The sequence below is a fragment of the Boleophthalmus pectinirostris genome, unplaced genomic scaffold (genome assembly GCF_026225935.1).
Source record: "Boleophthalmus pectinirostris isolate CB_2022bp ecotype Guang Dong unplaced genomic scaffold, ASM2622593v1 HiC_scaffold_19, whole genome shotgun sequence".
In the NCBI taxonomy this organism is placed as follows: domain Eukaryota; kingdom Metazoa; phylum Chordata; class Actinopteri; order Gobiiformes; family Gobiidae; genus Boleophthalmus; species Boleophthalmus pectinirostris.
The window spans coordinates 33205859-33223360 of NW_026571140.1; the positions used below are offsets into that span (position 1 = coordinate 33205859).

Consider the following 17502-nt stretch of genomic DNA (forward strand, 5'->3'; position numbering starts at 1 on the left):
TTAAAACAAAAATATGCTTTAAAAAACCTATATATTTCTTGAGAAGTTACCTCACTAAATGCCCTGATCAAAAACATTCCTCTCAAAGTCTTCTACAGTCCCCAAACACATTCACAGGAATTGAAGATTATCACAAAAACTGCAGTGCCACCTAGATGCCTTCAAAGAAAAAAAAAAAAAAAAAAAAAAAAAAGCAAAGTGCAGGTTGAGATTATAAAATATTGTTATGAAATACAAATTCCCATCAGGAAAACCATATACACTAGCTGTCTAAGTCTGACATTTTAGCAACTTTAAAGACTAAACATGGGACATTTTATAATTTTGTGAACAGAGGATGTAGTTTGTAGGAGCACCGAGGTCTGGTCCGACTTGTTCCCACCGACTGTGACCGGCTTGGCGCGTTCATTCTGGGTTCAAACAGGGCACCACCCGGGCAACTCTTCGTGGCAGCGTCAACTCTTTCGTTTTCCTCAAGCACCATCATTTCAACTCCCCTCCTTTAAAATAAGATCCAGAGCAATCCGGGCCAAACTTTTAATCCACTTTCAATCGCTTCTTCTTCAGATTAAGCCCCGGGTTGCAGGTTTGCAGTGGCTCCAAGGGTCGCTCTGACGCCATATGCATCGTCAGTCTGTCCGCCCTGCGCTTTCTCCTCTCCGGCCGCCACAGCGTCTCAACCCCGGGGAGAAGAGCGTGGAGTCCCGCTTAAGCTCCATAGGGACTCGCCGCTGCTTTCCATACCGGCTGGACGCGCTCGAAACCCGCCGCTCGTCTGCCCGGGCCGAGTCGGAGGTCCGGCGGGAGACGTAGCGGTTATTCCCGGAGATTCAAAGCGGGGTCTCTCGATGAGGAAACGGGGAGGGTGTGGTCGCCTGGTCGGGCTCAGCCAAGTGAAGTTTGTAGCAGCGCTCCGAGTCGAGAGGCGCGGGTCACTAGTCCACTTTCCCCCCCCCCCGCGTGTATCCAGGCTCCGTCCGGGTCTGCCGCTGCTCTGAGCCCCGCTGTACCGGCGTGGAGACGGGGGGAGTCGGGCTGTGCGGAGGGAAGCAGCCGGTGGACTCTCCGGGAGGAACTTTGAGCTAAACTCGGTACTGCGCTGCCATGAGACTCTGCCCGGCTGCGTCAAGCGTGCGTCAAACACCCCGGAAAAAACCCTTTCACAATAAAACACGCTTTAATTCTGCGTGAAGTAAACATGGATCTATAGGCGAGTTTCATTGTTGACAAAAGCGCGCGTTGCATGCTGGGAATTATTTTGATCGGCGGCAAGAAACACTAATTCAACATGCGAGAAAGCACGTAAAGGGTATTGATCCCGGTTATTTATCCACTCTAACGGCAGAGGACCGAAGACGATTTGATCAGAAATTGGTCATAAGCATCGACAGACGCCAAATCACCCTTTTCAACCTCTACAAAAGGTGGACCAAAGCAAATTTCTGGTCAGAATCGCCAACAACCTGGCTAAATATTCACTTCAGCGATATCCACAATGACTTGGTGGAAACTCCTGGGCCATTCACAGCAGAAAAGATGAAAACCTCCAAGAGTCTCGATGCGTTGTTGAACTTGTTGGAGTCCACGGTTTGCTAGGATCTTCTACGTTTGCTCTGCGAATGTTTGAAAGCCGTTTAATTCACCGTTAGAGGTTCTTTTCACTCGGAATACGAAAAGACATTTTCCTTCTTCCGTGCTTCTATTTGTGCATCCGATAATGCAGCAATAACAATGACGTCGAGTTTCAGCTGATGTCATTGTTATTAAAAGCCCGCGTTGCATGCTGGGAAATATTTTGGTCGGAGGCAAGAAACACGATAGCGTCAAACACAGTGCGTAACCTCGCGTATTTATCCCCGATAATGGTAAATTCCTGCTGCATTATCGGATGCACAAATAGAAGCACGGAAGAAGGAAAATGTCTTTTCGTATTCCGTGTGAAAAGATTCCCTAACGGTGAATTAAATGGCTTTCAAACATTCGCAGAGCAAACGTAGAAGATCCTAGCAAACCGTGGACTCCAACAAGTTCAACAACACATCGAGACTCTTGGAGGTTTTCATCTTTTCTGCTGTGAATGGCCCAGGAGTTTCCACCAAGTCATTGTGGATATCGCAGAAGTGAATATTTGACCAGGTAGTTGGTGATTCTCACCAGAAATTTGGTTTTGTCCACCTTTTGTAGGGGTTGAAAAGGGTGATTTGGCGTCTGTCGATGCTTATGACCAATTTATGATCAAATGGTCTTGGGTCCTCTGCCGTTAGACTGGATAAATAACCGGGATCAATACCCTTTACGTGCTTTCTCGCTCCGTCCGTCATGTTGAATTAGTGTTTATTGCCACCGACCAAAATAATTCCCAGCATGCAACGCGCGCTTTTGTCAACAATGAAACTCGCCTATACTTCAGAGTGTTGGAGGTTGTGTGGAGAAATGGACGCTGATCACACACATGTGTTTTGGAGTTCAATACAAAATGCATGTTTAAATAAGAACCTGTAACTCCAGACTGTTACATAGTTTTTTGTTTTATTTTATTTATATTGTTTTTGTATGTTTTGAAATGTTACTTAAAACCATTAAAAACAAAGTTATAAAAAAACATGGATCTATACTTCCATAGAAATACATTTAGGTCAGGGGTGGGCAAACTATGGCACAGGGGCCATATGCAGCCCTTTAATCTTTTTAATTCGGCCCGCCAAACTTGAATAATAGTAATAATAACAATAATTTTGCATGTTTTAAAAGTCGTTTCAATAAATAGTAAATACAATGGGACTTGAAAGACACATTTTGTTGTGGTGCTTTGTAATGATTTTCAATGATGGGATATTTCAATAACATGGGGTCTGTTTTCTACATATCCCATGTTATTTTTTTCTCTTATGAGGTGAATTACCAGGAAAAACTCCACCAATCTGCTCCTGGTCCGGCCCTTCCGTCAACTTTTAGAATTCTTTGTCGCCCAAAAGTCAAAAAGTTTGCCCACCCAAAAGGATCATGATGTGTATGTTTTTATGCTATGATATATTTTAGACCTAAACCGAGACCAACTTTATTGATCCACAAGGGAAATTATTTGAACACAGTAGCTCACTCATCACAATATAATGCAGATATGTCAAACTTAGGCCCAGGGACCAAATTTGACCTGTGATATACTTATATTTGGCCCACAAGATCATATCAAATATGTATTAGAGTTGGCCCGCCGGCTACAAATAGGCTATGGAGACATTATTTACTTTAAAATGTGTTGTTATTTTATATTTTGTTTGTTCTGAATTCAATGTTTAAGCAAAACTATTATTAAACATTTATTTTAATAAGAAAAGGTTTAAAATGGCATATTTCAAAAGAAGAGAAAACATGCAGATCTTGTTGAACATTTTCAATAAATATTCAGTTTGGCCCACTGCTTAGTCCCAGTTTTTTATTTTGGCCCTCTGTGAATTTGAGTTTGACACTCCTGATCTATATAAAAACTCATTATACATCCATAGAAATACATTTAGGTATAGTGAAAACATTTAAAAGGATCATGATGCCTTTGTTTTTATTCTGATATATTTTAGAGTTCGACCAACTTTATTGATCCACAAGAGAAATTATTTGGACACAACAGTTCACTCGTCACAATATAATATATTATAACAACAAAGAGTAAAACATAAATGGTAATAATAAATTCTGAATAAGTAGCAAAAAAGGTAGCAAGAGACATGTGTCAAATAAGGCATAATTATATAAATGTTGCTGAGGAAAACAACCTGTTCCTCTTGTGTTCTTTAATTTTTGCTTGGACAAAAATTACACTTGAAACAGAAATAAAGTCCAGATATTTTACTTATTCCATTATTAGAAAACCATAATTGTACAAGGAGTCTGTGCCGACATTCCCATGCAGAGACTCCATGTTTACGCCTTTACAATGATTTTTATACACAAACTATGGTGGGAGGTTGACATGGTTGAGACTTAGAACCTTTTGGCACGTCGCACAGTCCAATCAGACTCCATCCGGGGTGTTATCTGGCTAACAAGTCATGACATCATCCCTATCTGTATTTCCTGTCCTATTTATTTACTTTGTTTTTAGATAGATTGGAATATCCTGCATTTGTCTTGACATATATCTATGAGTCTCACAGCTGTGATCAGAGCTCTTATCTTCAAATGACCTCGGTACAGTAATGAACTATTGAAGTGATTATACAAGACAGCAAAACCTAGTTATTTATCCTAATAATGTAAATGTACAAGTCAAAATTAAATAGAAAAATAAGTAATAAAATATAAAATCTCAGCTGTGTACAAGAGGTCATAGGATGATTTGATCGTTGACAGGACATAGGGTTATCTATTACATAAGGGTGAGTTGTTGTACAGTTGTAGGGAGTATTATATGTTACATAAGGGTGAGTTGTTGTACAGTTGTAGGGAGTATTATCTGTTACATAAAGGTGAGTTGTTGTGCAGTTGTAGGGAGTATTATCTGTTACATAAAGGTGAGTTGTTGTGCAGTTGTCGGGAGTATTGTCTGTTACATAAAGGTGAGTTGTTGTACAGTTGTAGGGAGTATTATATGTTACATAAAGGGTGAGTTGTTGTACAGTTGTAGGGAGTATTGTCTGTTACATAAAGGTGAGTTGTTGTACATCTGTATGGAGTCTGGTATGAATTTGAACTCAAATACATGTTGTTTTTATATTGTGATTTGAGAAACTGGACAGAGGCCTGAGGTCATTAGCACAATTCCATGGAAATAGGAAGTTAAAATAACTTCAAATCATGTTGATACATTTCCTACGGACATAGATAAGCCCTCCTCCAGGCTTGAGTCAGGTTTGTTCAGATGCAAGCCCACTACAGTAAGCACGTAGGTTTTTGTATCTTTTTAGTGCAATAAAAACATCCACAATGAACTAAAACTACGCTTTTATTTTAGGCTTATTTTGGAAAGTTTAATGAAGGCTCCACTCAACTAGAGAGGTTTAAAAATGTATTGGGTTTAAAAATACTATATTATTTTCATCAAAATTTTCCTATACATTCGGACTTTTGTTTTTATATGGACAACTAATGATTTGCACAGTGTTGTATTGTATTTTCTTAATTTATTTTATAGCTATTTATGTTGATATTTTTATTCTTGTGCTGTTTCCCAGTTCTGAGACAAATAAACGTTCATTTTTTGTCTGTATTTTTATTATTGTAGGACGATTCAATACATTCAAAAACCTATACACAGACTATTCCCAGTATCACAAGTCACGACACGTTGGTTAAACAAATAAATGATGTTATTACGACATTTATAAGTACAGGGCTGAAAAATAGCTCATTTCCATACCACCCATTTCCTTTTTGTTATTGTGAATTGCAGCTGCTGTACAGAGGAGCACAGAGCGGTGTTTGGGTGGAGTCGTCCTGAGAGGAAAGAGCGCTGTCCTGTCTTTGATCTGTGACCTCCTGAACTGACACACACACACACGCACACACGCACACACACACACACACACACACACACACACACACACACACACACACACACACACACACACACACACACACACACAGAGCTTTACAGCGCTGATTCATGATGATGCTGTGTGTTTTTGTCCAAGTTTATAGCACTGGTTCGTTGCAAGAAGGCAAAATTAGTTCTGTGTAACTTTGCGTGACCATTTTCAAGTGACTTTCCCATGCCTAAACATATTTGAGAATACCATTCATAATTCTAACTAATCTACTTTAAAAAATATTGTGAAGAAAAAAATATATATATATATTATTATTATTTATTTAAATTTTAATTATTTCATTTTATTATACTTTTTAATGAAATTATTATTATTATTATTATTATTATTATTATTATTATTATTACTGTGACTGCTGAAGCTTGGTATTTCTTTAGAGGTTATTTAAAATGTCCCATAATAAACTGTGTGAATGTAGTGTAAGTAATAATAATATCCAAATAATGTTATGTAGCTTTATCTGATTCCAGAAAGTCCTTGCTGTAAACTAGACCTATAACTAAACTATTTTATATATGTATTTAACCAACATTAAATAAATAGGCCTAGTGTGTCTGATTCTGTAAAGAAAACAGCCAACTTTTACAATCTACTTCATTGTTACAGACATATTTTCCAAGTAAAACGGTTCAAGAGTTTATTCAATGAAATAAAAACTGAAAAATACAACTTTTATTTTATTTTGAAATATCCTGTTTCTGTTTTACTCCCTTTAACCCCGCCCCCTTCCCCGTCTTGTGACCGGCACATGTCTCAGCCAATCAGAACGCTCCATCTGGAAGCATGGCGGTGGACTTCAGGTTGAGGTGTTTTGCGCTTCTCCTCTGCACCGTTTTTGTCTTTGTTTGCGCGGCTGAAAATCAAGACAAACCCAAGAAAAAGAAAGACATTAGAGACTACAATGACGCGGACATGGCTCGGCTTTTGGAGCAGTGGGAGGTACGTGAACGGAGGAGTTTTCATTGAGAAGTGAAGAAGGGGGAAACTAGCTGCTCTCTTAGCCTCCCAAGAATGATGTGTAGGAGATGGAATTAAAGACCAATTAATCATAACCAAATGTTTGTTTAAGATGTCAGCGTGAACCGCAAATTAACACACGTCTGTTGTTTAGTTATTTTATGGTTTTAATAATGTGTAGTTGGAGATTAGTCATCAGATTGCAATGTCTTCTGAATTTCCTTCTTGTTGGTGACTGTGCTTTTCTTTTGTAAACAGAAGTTGTCATTTCAATTTCCCTAAAAGGCTTATTTACTTTCTAAATAAACAGGACACATGATTTAAAATAGCTAGTAAGCAGTGTTGGGGAGTAACAGATTACATGTACCAGAGTTACATAATCAGAGTACAAATTATGAGTAACTGTATTCAGTTACAGTTACTGTTTCAGTGAGTGGTAATTGGATTACAGTTACTTGGTTGAAATAAATGGATTACACAGAGGTATTTTCCTGTTTTCACATTTTGGGCTATATCCCTTTTTCTTTTTTTGGTAATTCCACTCATTGCCGGACACTAAATCAGGTCTAAACCAGGAATAAACCAGGAATAAACCAGGACTAAAACCAGGACTAAACCAGGACTAAACCAGGACTAAACCAGGACTAAACCAGGTCTCAAACAGGATTTAACAGGACTAAATCATGCTGTGTGGACCGTGTCTCCTCGTCTTCCATCAATAATATTTTTTATTTGGTTCAGTAAAGTCTGGGCTTTTTATTTTCTTTTATCAGACAAAACATCTTATGTTACGATATCCTCGTCTTTGCTTCTTTACAACAAATCAAGTAATTCAAAGTATTCAGATTACGTTATTCACTTTAAGTAATTTAATGGATTATGTTACAAATTACATTTTGCGGTATGTATTCTGTAATCTGTAGGGGAATACATTTTAAAAGTCACCTTCACAACACTGCTAGTAAGCATTTAGTTTTAATGTCATGCAAAACCTGTAGATTTTGTTGTCACTGAGTTGCTATAATAACAAATCTAATTTATTTATTTAGGAGTGACAAATATAATTCTAGATAGGACACGTTTTGCTTTTAAAATATCCATGACAAGATTTTGGTGTCAATTTTTACTCTCAAAATCCCAAGAATTCAAGTAAAAAACATATTTCTCCATGTTGTCTGTTCTGAAATGAATCATAGGACATGTAGTTCCCGATGTTTATTAGCTGTTTCTACTAAAGAACAATGCGGTTAAGGAAAGGAACTTATAAATTTGATATAATGTGATAGCTCTTGATATTATTGTGAGATTTCTGATGTTATGATATCACAATATTTTGGTTATTGTTACAGCCCTACTAATGAAGCATTAATTTAGATCTGAAGTTTTGGTTTGTTGCATACAATGTTGTGTAGTGTGTATTTTTTATTTTTTTTATATCGTGAACAAATATGTATCACTACTCATCATATCCATATTTGCCAAGATGCTTTAGTGTTTTATTTCACGTGTGTCCTTAAAGTCAAAGTCTAAACTTCAAAATCTTGTAAAAAACAGCAATAAAGATTGTGGGAGGGGCGAAGGAAACCATGTGACACTTTACCTTTGACATATGTTTTCGTGTTTCCAATTTATAGAGGAAATGGAGGTGGCCAAGTTTAATTTTAAGTTCTCCTTTTCTAAATATAAGATGAACAAAACTGGTATGACAAATGCATTCTTTCTGCTTCTTGTATTATCATCAGCATAAAAAGTAAGTGTACAATTCAATAAAAGACTAACTATAGCCAATAAGTAACATCAAACAAATCTCAGTCACTGTGTGAACATGATTAAGAGGGACTGACAAATATGGGGAATTATAATGACTCTTGGGCTGTTACTGATATTAAACTAGATGCTCATTTGACCTGTAGGGATGTAACAATAACCGAAATATCGTGATATTGTATTCTCAAAGTTCTCACAATAATATCATGGACCATCACAATATATTGAATTACAAGTCTTTTTGCTTAAATGAAGAGTTATGGTGCAGGAATAGCTAAAAAAAAAAGACAAAGGGATCTACAAAGACCATGATCCTTTGCTCCATTTCAGTGCAGACTACATGAAGAAATAACAGTTCTAAGCACTTTTAAGTCTTAGTTCTTTGGATTAAGTCTTGTCAAGGCATTTTAAGAGGAAAAAGTAGCATATTAACAGTTTTGTTTGAAAGCCTCAACAACATATTGCAATAAATATCGTACCGTGAGGGTCATACCGTGACGATATCGTATGGTGAGACTTGGATATCATTACACCCTATTGACCAGGTATCAATACTAAAAGATGTCACATTTCCGGACAGAAATGATCCTTTTCTGAACAGCTAGAATGTAGGGATGTAACGATATAAACATATTTTCACAATATGCACCTCACGGTTCGGTATAGATTGCGGCATTTTGTAGAGGTTTACAAAATTATGAATATGCTACTTTTTCCTTTTAAAAACCTCAGAAAAGCATTGAAAAGCCATTGGTGCTGTTATAATATGAAGAATTAAGATTTTAAAGTGCTTAATAACAGTTGTTTCTTCATGTAGTCTGCACTGACAACAGCAAAGCATCATGGTCTATGTAGTTCCCTCTGTTTTAACTACTACTGCACCACGGCAATGCAAAACACAAAATAATTCAAAGTGCTTTACAGAATAAGAAATCCATTAAAATCACAAGGAAAGACATAAAAATCAGCATAACTATTCATTTAAGCAAAGAGACTTGCAATTCGATATATTGTGACAGCCCACGATATTATTGTGAAACTTTTGACGATACAATATCACGATATTTCGGATATTGTTCCATCCCTACTAGACTAGAATGATTTTGAGCTGTATCAGAACAAGTATAAGAGCACATAGACTAATATACACTCATGGACCACTATGGAACCTGCCTGAATCACTGAGGGATTACACAGATATAAGACCACATGGTAATATAATAAAAGAAAGGACTATGATTCAGTGTTGAAAATCACATTCTCTTGTCTATAGTGTTTTTTTAATTATCATTGTGGTATCAGAGTCTGTATTGAGTATCAAGTCTATTCCTTAGTATTGAAATTTTACTACTGTGACAACACCAATGCACACTAGTGAATCTTGTATTGTTTATTTCTTTAGGAGGATGACGACATTGAGGACGGCGACCTGCCCGAGCACAAGCGCTCTCCTCCGCCCATCGACTTCTCCAAAGTGGATCCCTCTAAACCCGAGGAGCTGCTGAAGTTGTCCAAAAAGGGGCGCACTCTGATGGTCTTCGCCACAGTGTCCGGAAACCCCACGGAGAAGGAGACCGAGGAGATCACCGGGCTGTGGCAGGGCAGCCTCTTCAACGCCAACTACGATATACAGAGGTCAGAGTCCAAACTAGATATTCATTTGAGCAGATATTAGTACTTGGAAAAAAAAAGGAAAACACAGATGGTATAAATTTTGGCTGAACTATTTTTGTATGGCCTTGATCTGACCACACTGTAATACAGGGCTATGGGGATTTAGCCTGATTCATCAGCCGGTTTCCACAAAGTGAAACCGGCTCACAGCATTAGGATTCGTTCGCTCGACGGTAGGCGGGTACTCTTTTTATTTAACCAATCGCCGCTATTTAGTTGTGATGTATGTACTGCACTGCTTACTAGTATTTTAAGCGTTTTCCAAATCCCGTAGGAAGAAGTGCAATAACGTCTTTCCCCTTGTTAAAATTCACCAAACATTCTCTTTGTTCCGGCTTTAAATCCTCGATCTCGGGAATCGTTGCCAACACAGAATGTATGGCTTCGTCTACATCCATCTCAACCGCTTTATTTACTGTTGTGCTGTACCACAAAAAGGGACCCAGTCATGGCTTCACAGCTCTTCGCTGATTGGCCGGTGCACGGTCTACAACTTCCGAGGTTCTTGCAAACCGTCAAGTGTATTCAGATTCCTGATCTAGTCGCTGGAGAGAAATGAAATTGAGCAGAGGCACTAGGTGGTGCCAGCCTGGCTAATGGGGATTATGGTGAAAATAATAATCACAATATTGAAATCATGATTATTTCAAACAATAACTCTGATATCGTGAACAATTTTACTGTAGTTTAGTATGGATCAAGTCTTCTGTGATGGCAATCAAATAATAAAAAAAAAAATCAACTGTCTTTTAAAGGTCCTGTATGGCACAAAATGGATTCTTGTGAGCCGCAAGTCATGTTATAATGTTGTTATGTCACCAAAAACATACCTGGAGTTGTTTTGTTTCATTCACACCTTTGAGTTATCCTGGATCATTAGTCTGTCCACATTTCAAAAGCTCAAAATGTTCTGTTCCATCTTGTGCTGTTATGTAATGTAGTTTTCAAGTTAACAGATACTTTTAGTTCAGCAGAGATGAGCAATTCCAGGGCTGAACTCATCCAAATGATTCTTGTGAAGGTGTATAGAGTTTAAAAACACAGTGGAGCACTTATTTTATTTATTATGACTTCACAAGGTGGAACAGAGTGTTTTCAGTTTGACAAAAGTTGAACATGAGCATGTGTGAATGAAACAAAACAAAACTCCAGGTTATGTTTTTGATGAGGAAACAGATTGCGTAATATAGACCCTGTAAGACAAATTTGTGACACATTTTGGTTTTATGGTGTGACTTTTGTTTTTTCTCTTGTGAAAAGAACTGAACTTGTATCTTGATATTCTGTTGCAGGTTTGTGGTGGGCTCCAATCGCGTCATCTTCATGTTGCGTGACGGCAGCATGGCCTGGGAGGTCAAGGACTTCCTGGTGTCTCAGGACAGATGTGCGGAGGTCACCGTGGAGGGGCAGATTTACCCCGGAAAAGCTGCCAAAAAAGACGAGTCAAAAACCAAACAGCAGAACGAAGTCAGTCCCAAAAAGAAAAACAAGAAGAAGAGCGAGAAGAAACCAGATTTAAACGGGAACACAGCCAGTAAACAAAAAGTGGAGCTGTGATGAGTTTGTAATGGACAAGTTTACAGTGACATTTAAAACACAGTAGGTTTCATTTATGTGAACTTATAATATTCTGTGAGATCAAAGGTCAAATTTACCTTCAGGTTCAAACTGTTCATGTTTGCCTTTTTTACCTACTGACAAAAATGTCTCAGTAAAATTATGTCACTTTCTTCTTACGGGCAGCATTGGGAAAATGGAGCACTGAACTAGTTGCCTAAGTATTATAATTACACACAAATACTTAATTTTGTTGATTTGTTATTATCTATTCCTGTGCCAGATCATTTTGTCTTAAGATATGATATACATTAAACTTTAATATGGTTTCAAATTACACTTTTTCTGAGCCCAAAATTAGCACTGTAACCTTTTACCTTTAAAGAATGGTACTAAAATATTTCACATTTCAATAGACTTGCTCATTTCTCAGAGTCAAGCACACTTACATGGGTCTGTCATGTTTTGAAAATAAACTTTTTATATAATTTAGATCTTTGGTTGCTTTCTTTTATTCCTAAATTTGGATGGTGTGATTATTTCCCTCAAAATCATGTCTATATTTCTCTGACAAATTGCCAAGGCACCTCCCAGTTTTGTTGGAGTTAGGGTTCATTAAAAAGGTCATTTTTACAACTCGAGGTCATTATTTACAATATTTACAATTAGCAGAATGCTTAATATTTGAATTCAAAATGTTTCTGGGAAAAATGAATGAAAAATGTTCTTACGGAGCCGATTTCGAAATGGGCTGGACTATTTAGCTGTAATTAGACACTTTTTCAAAGAAATATGTCGCCCCCTGCTGGATGCAATCTATACCACGTGCACCAAAGTGACACACACAGTTTTACCCCAGCGCGAGGAGGGGCGCGATGTGCCCCAATGACCTGGTCCAACATTACGTCATACTCTGTAATGACCCTGTATGTAGTTTTGTACTTGCAAATACTTCCACTAGATGGCGCCACAGTAACACTCCAGTCTAAAAGAACAGCAACACATGCAGCCTGAATTTATTCTAAACTTCAATAAAGAACTAAGCAAATACTCATTGGTTAGACTCTTGTTTAAAAATATTATGTATTTATTTTTTTTTTTTATAGTATTTTTCAGTGAGTTTGTGAGTCAGTGATGTCCAAAAGTTACGATAATATTTCCCAAAATAGGTTTAAATTTCCTAGGGAGATGAAAATTGCAAAGTGGTTAGCTCTTTGATTTAAGTCTTAAAAAAATAAAATAATAAATAAATAAATAATAAATAATAATAATAATAATGTTACTATATTATTATTATTATTATTATTATTATTATTATTATTATTATTATTATTATTATTATTATTATTATTATTATTAATATAACACAATAATAATAATAATATTATATTATTATATTATTATTATTATTATTATATTATTATTATTATTTATATATTATAATAATAATAATAATACAGTAACATTATTTTATTTTATTTTATAACATTATTATTATTATTACTCAGCCTTAATATGCAGGGTTAAACATGTGAATGAAGCAAAACACAACTTAATTTATGTTTGTGATGAGGAAACATAATAACATAGGCCAGAAAATATTGTAATATGGGCCTTCTAACATTGTAAACTATTACAGAGAGTGCTTCTTATTAATTTCTTGCAGGGAGATGCAAAGCTGCAGTCTCAGTTCAAACAGACTACATTTACCCTGAACATGAAAAAGACCGAGACGAATCAGGACAGTGAACTCATCGTGAACTCATTTCTCCTTTGCTCCCTGAAGTAACGCAGAGAGAGAGGGAGATGTTTGAACAAGCTGATGTCGGTGGGTTCACAAGACAACATCAGGTATGGTGTGTTCAAATACTTGTTTATCAATGGGCAGCTTCAAAATACAAACGTTTAGAAGTGAAGAGCGGATAGAAATTCCTCTGCTTTCTTTATCTATGTCCGCTTTGACCTGCTGTGTCCCGTGATTTATTTTTTTTCCTCTCCCCAAAGTCCTGCTGTTGATAATTATTTATTTCAGTATTTTGGTGAATTACTACTACTTTGATGAACTTATATCTGAGAAGAGATGCGAAGTATTTGTATCTGCTTTGAACCCATGTGCATCAGAGCAGATCACAGTCTAGCAGACCGAGTTTAGATTAATGTTTTCTTTATGATTTTTGACTGTTCATAGTTGAAAGATTGGATTTTGATTGAAGTAAGTTGTTATTTTTGACTGGTTGTTGGCCTGAGGAGAAAAAAAAAAAAAACACATTTAAAAGAAGTTCAAAAGCTACAGATAGGCTATAGAGACATTATTTATTTAAAATTGTGTTATTATTTTATATTATGCTTGTTCTGGATTCAATGTTTAAGCAAAACTATTATTAAACATTTATTTTAATAAGAAAAATTTTACATTACATATCTCGAAAGAAGAGAAAACATGCAGATATTGTTGAAATTTTCACTAAATATTTAGTTTGGCCCACGACTTAGTCCCAGTTTTTAATTTTGGCCTCTGTGAATTTAAGTTTGACACCCCTGATTTAGACTATATGCAAAGCCAGCACTCTTAAAATTTATTTTTCTTAAATGAATATTTAAACTGGCAGGAAAATTAGTTTTTTGTGCATAAATGTTCCTGTATTTTAGATAGAATTTTGAGTATTAATAACATTGATGGAGAGATTTATTTTGAGAAATAAGAGCGTTAATTCATGTATTTTTGAATGTTTTTTTCTCAAAGTATGTTCAGATTCAGATTCAGAAAACTTTATTGATTCCATAAGGCAATTCATTAGCAGCATCTCAGAGCAAACACAAACACAAACAAACACAAAGTGAGTCAGTCCATTGCCGTCCACCAGTGGAACTCAAAATAAAGTTCAAATTACAGTGTAAAACTTTCATAAAACTGTACCCTTAGAATTTAACAATTTAATAGCAGAGGGCACAAAAGAATTAGAAAACCGGTTGGTTTTCCGTATCGGAGCATAAAACCGACGCCCTGAAGGCATCAGGATAAAATCAGGAGCCAGAGGATGAAGGGGCTGATCCAGGAGACACTTGGCTTTGCTCAGGACCTGCTCCTCCCACAGAGAGAGCAGGTCCCTCAGTTTGATCCCTGTGATTTTCGAGCAGGTTTTAACAATATTTTGAAGTTTGTTTTTATCCTTCACAGACAAGGATTCAAACCAGCAAATAAAAGAAAAAGTAAGAAGACGTCAATAAAAGAACAATAAAAATGGTTAAGAATCATTTTGTTCACATTAAAAGAGTTCAGTTTCCTCAATAAATATATTCTTTGCTGCCCTCGTTTGACGATGTTTTCAGTGTTTAGGTCAAATTTCAGTTTATTGTCCATCACGGTGCCCAGATATTTGGAGCTAATGTTACATATTTACTATATGGCTCTGAAACCCACCAGTGGATAAAGATAAACTAATATATACAGCATGTATGTCCAAATGTAAATAATGTCCAGAGGTGGGTAGAGTGGCCCAAAGAATACCTGCTCGAGCGTCCTCCTGGCTTGAAAGTCCGAGCCTGAGCCTGAGTGTCCCTTTCTCTCGGCGAGAACGTCTCTCTCTTCCCTCCAGGAGCCTCCTTCTCCTGGGCAGCAGTATGTGATGTACTGAGTTAGAAAATCAGCATTCTATATCATAATAAAGTGAAATGTGAATGTAACGAGACTAAACATCGGGCCTTGTTTATGTCATTTTACTGATCTTCCTGAAGCGGCACGCATTTTTTCAGTATATAAATCAATATAATCCTCATTTGCTCGCAGAAGTTTACTATGAAGTCATATCTTAAATCATTTTTTCTTGTTCCCTGTGTCCTATAGCATCTGTGACTGTTGTTTTGGGAAGAAATTTTAATTATTCCTTTACCTGCTGCCATGACTATAATTTGTATGCAGAGCAACACAAGAAACTTAGAAAGCTACAGAATGTGTCCAAAAATCATTCAGAATCACTTTTAGGAAGGTCTTAGTAGTTAGTAGTTAATTGTGGCACATTTATTGAGAACATAGGAGTTTCTAAGGCCGTGTGGTTCACTTGTGGACTGTTCCTGAGGAGTAATTTGACACACTGTATTTCCTTTATTTGTGTGTTTGAGACCACATAATTTTTGCATATTTTGTTTATATGTATGAAAAAATGTGTTGAGATATATTGTAACTTGTTTAATTAATACAATATATATAGAATGATTTATTTATTTATTTAATATGTATATTAACAAACTTTCATAAATTCAGTAGGACTTTCCATCTTGGGGACCTTCCAGCCAGGGGGACTTTCCAGCTGATTCCCAACCCAGATCTGTACTCAGGTAAGAGTAATGTTACTTCAAAATAATATTACTGAAGAAGTGCAAAGTAGTGGCCCAACAAATGGAGTGAACTGACTTAAAAAGTAACTGCTGGGATGTAATATTTGATTCATAATTTGATGTTAATGTAATTTGAAAGACAAAATATAAATTATTAAATCTGAAGGAGCACCGAAAGAAGCACAAATGTTTTAATTATTTCATATTGTCAGTATGAAGCTTTTGTCACTTGTAGATTTACTCACAGAGAAGAGTAACAGATTACATGTACCAGAGTTACGTAATCAGAGTACAAATTATGAGTAACTGTATTCAGTTACAGTTACTGTTTCAGTGAGTGGTAATTGGATTACAGTTACTTTGTCAAAATAAATGGATTACACAGAGGTATTTTCCTGTTTTCACATTTTGGACTAAATCCCTTTTTTCTTTTTCGTTTTTTCGGTAATTCCACTCATTTCTGGGTCACTAAACCAGGTCTAAAACCAGGTCTAAAACCAGTTCTAAACCAGGTCTAAAACCAGGTCTAAACCAGGTCTAAACCAGGTCTAAAACCAGGTCTAAACCAGGTCTAAAACCAGGTCTAAACCAGGTCTAAAACCAGTTCTAAACAAGGTCTAAACCAGTTCTAAACCAGGTCTAAAACCAGTTCTAAACCAGGTCTAAAACCAGGTCTAAACCAGGTCTAAAACCAGGTCTAAACCAGATCTAAAACCAGTTCTAAACCAGGTCTAAAACCAGTTCTAAACCAGGTCTAAAACCAGGTCTAAACCATGTCTAAAACCAGTTCTAAACCAGGTCTAAACCAGATCTAAAACCAGTTCTAAACCAGTTCTAAACCAGGTCTAAACCAGGTCTAAACCATGTCTCAAACAGGATTTAACAAGACTAAATTTCTTCTATCAATAATATTTTTAATTTGGTTCAGTAAAGTCTGGGCCTTTTATTTTATTTATATTTTCTTTTCTTTTATCAGACAAAACATCTTATGTTACAATATCCTAGTCTCTCTACAGCAAATCAAGTACTCCAAAGTATTCAGATTACGTTACTCACTTTAAGTAATTTAGTGGATTACGTTACAAACTACATTTTGGTGTATGTAATCTGTAATCTTTTAAAAGTCACCTTCCCAACACTGACCACAAGTACTGCTACTTCAATAAAAATGAAATATTACTCAAGTAGAAGTAAAGGAATGCTGCTAGAAAAGTACGATTTCTTTAAAAGGCGACTCAAGTACATGTAACTGTCTGATAATATCCAGTTTAACATCTCAGAATCTGTCAAGTGCACCATCTGCAAACCTCCTCTTATACACACCACTGCTCCTCTTTTGCAGCGCGGGCATCACCCTGTTACATTCAGAGACAGATAAAGTCAGAGCTCACGGATGGAGCTCGGGCCCCCTGCAGAGGCACCGTCTGCCTGTCATACCCCATCACGGTGCACTGTTCTGGGGGCAGAGGAGGGGAGCGGGAGCCTGGAGAGGGTGAATCGTTGCCCTGTGATCTGCAGCTGCACAGGGTAAGTCCCCGTCAGTGCTGTGAGTGATGTGTGGGCTCCCTGATTATTCCACATAATCGCATTAAAGAGCTCAGAGTGAATAGTGAATATTATCAAACCCCTGCAGATCCCACTGTTCGTATGCCATGGGTTTATGGAG

General features: G+C 36.8%; 1 protein-coding gene across 1 annotated transcript; it reads left to right on the plus strand.

Annotated features, from left to right (window-relative positions):
• Positions 1-6302: 6302 nt before the first annotated feature.
• Positions 6303-11993, plus strand: mesd (mesoderm development LRP chaperone). Its single transcript, XM_020937087.2, has 3 exons — positions 6303-6485; positions 9673-9905; positions 11237-11993. The coding sequence occupies exons 1-3, from the start codon at positions 6330-6332 to the stop codon at positions 11499-11501; spliced, it is 654 nt and encodes a 217-aa protein (XP_020792746.1). The 5' UTR covers positions 6303-6329; the 3' UTR covers positions 11502-11993.
• Positions 11994-17502: the final 5509 nt, after the last annotated feature.

Bases quoted from the DNA above. Each gene is read 5' to 3' on its own strand.
- mesd (XM_020937087.2), top strand. From the start codon at position 6,330: ATGGCGGTGGACTTCAGGTTGAGGTGTTTTGCGCTTCTCCTCTGCACC. The intron at 6,486-9,672 runs GTACGTGAACGG...TTATTTCTTTAG, and splicing joins GGCTTTTGGAGCAGTGGGAG to GAGGATGACGACATTGAGGA. The intron at 9,906-11,236 runs GTCAGAGTCCAA...ATTCTGTTGCAG, and splicing joins GCCAACTACGATATACAGAG to GTTTGTGGTGGGCTCCAATC.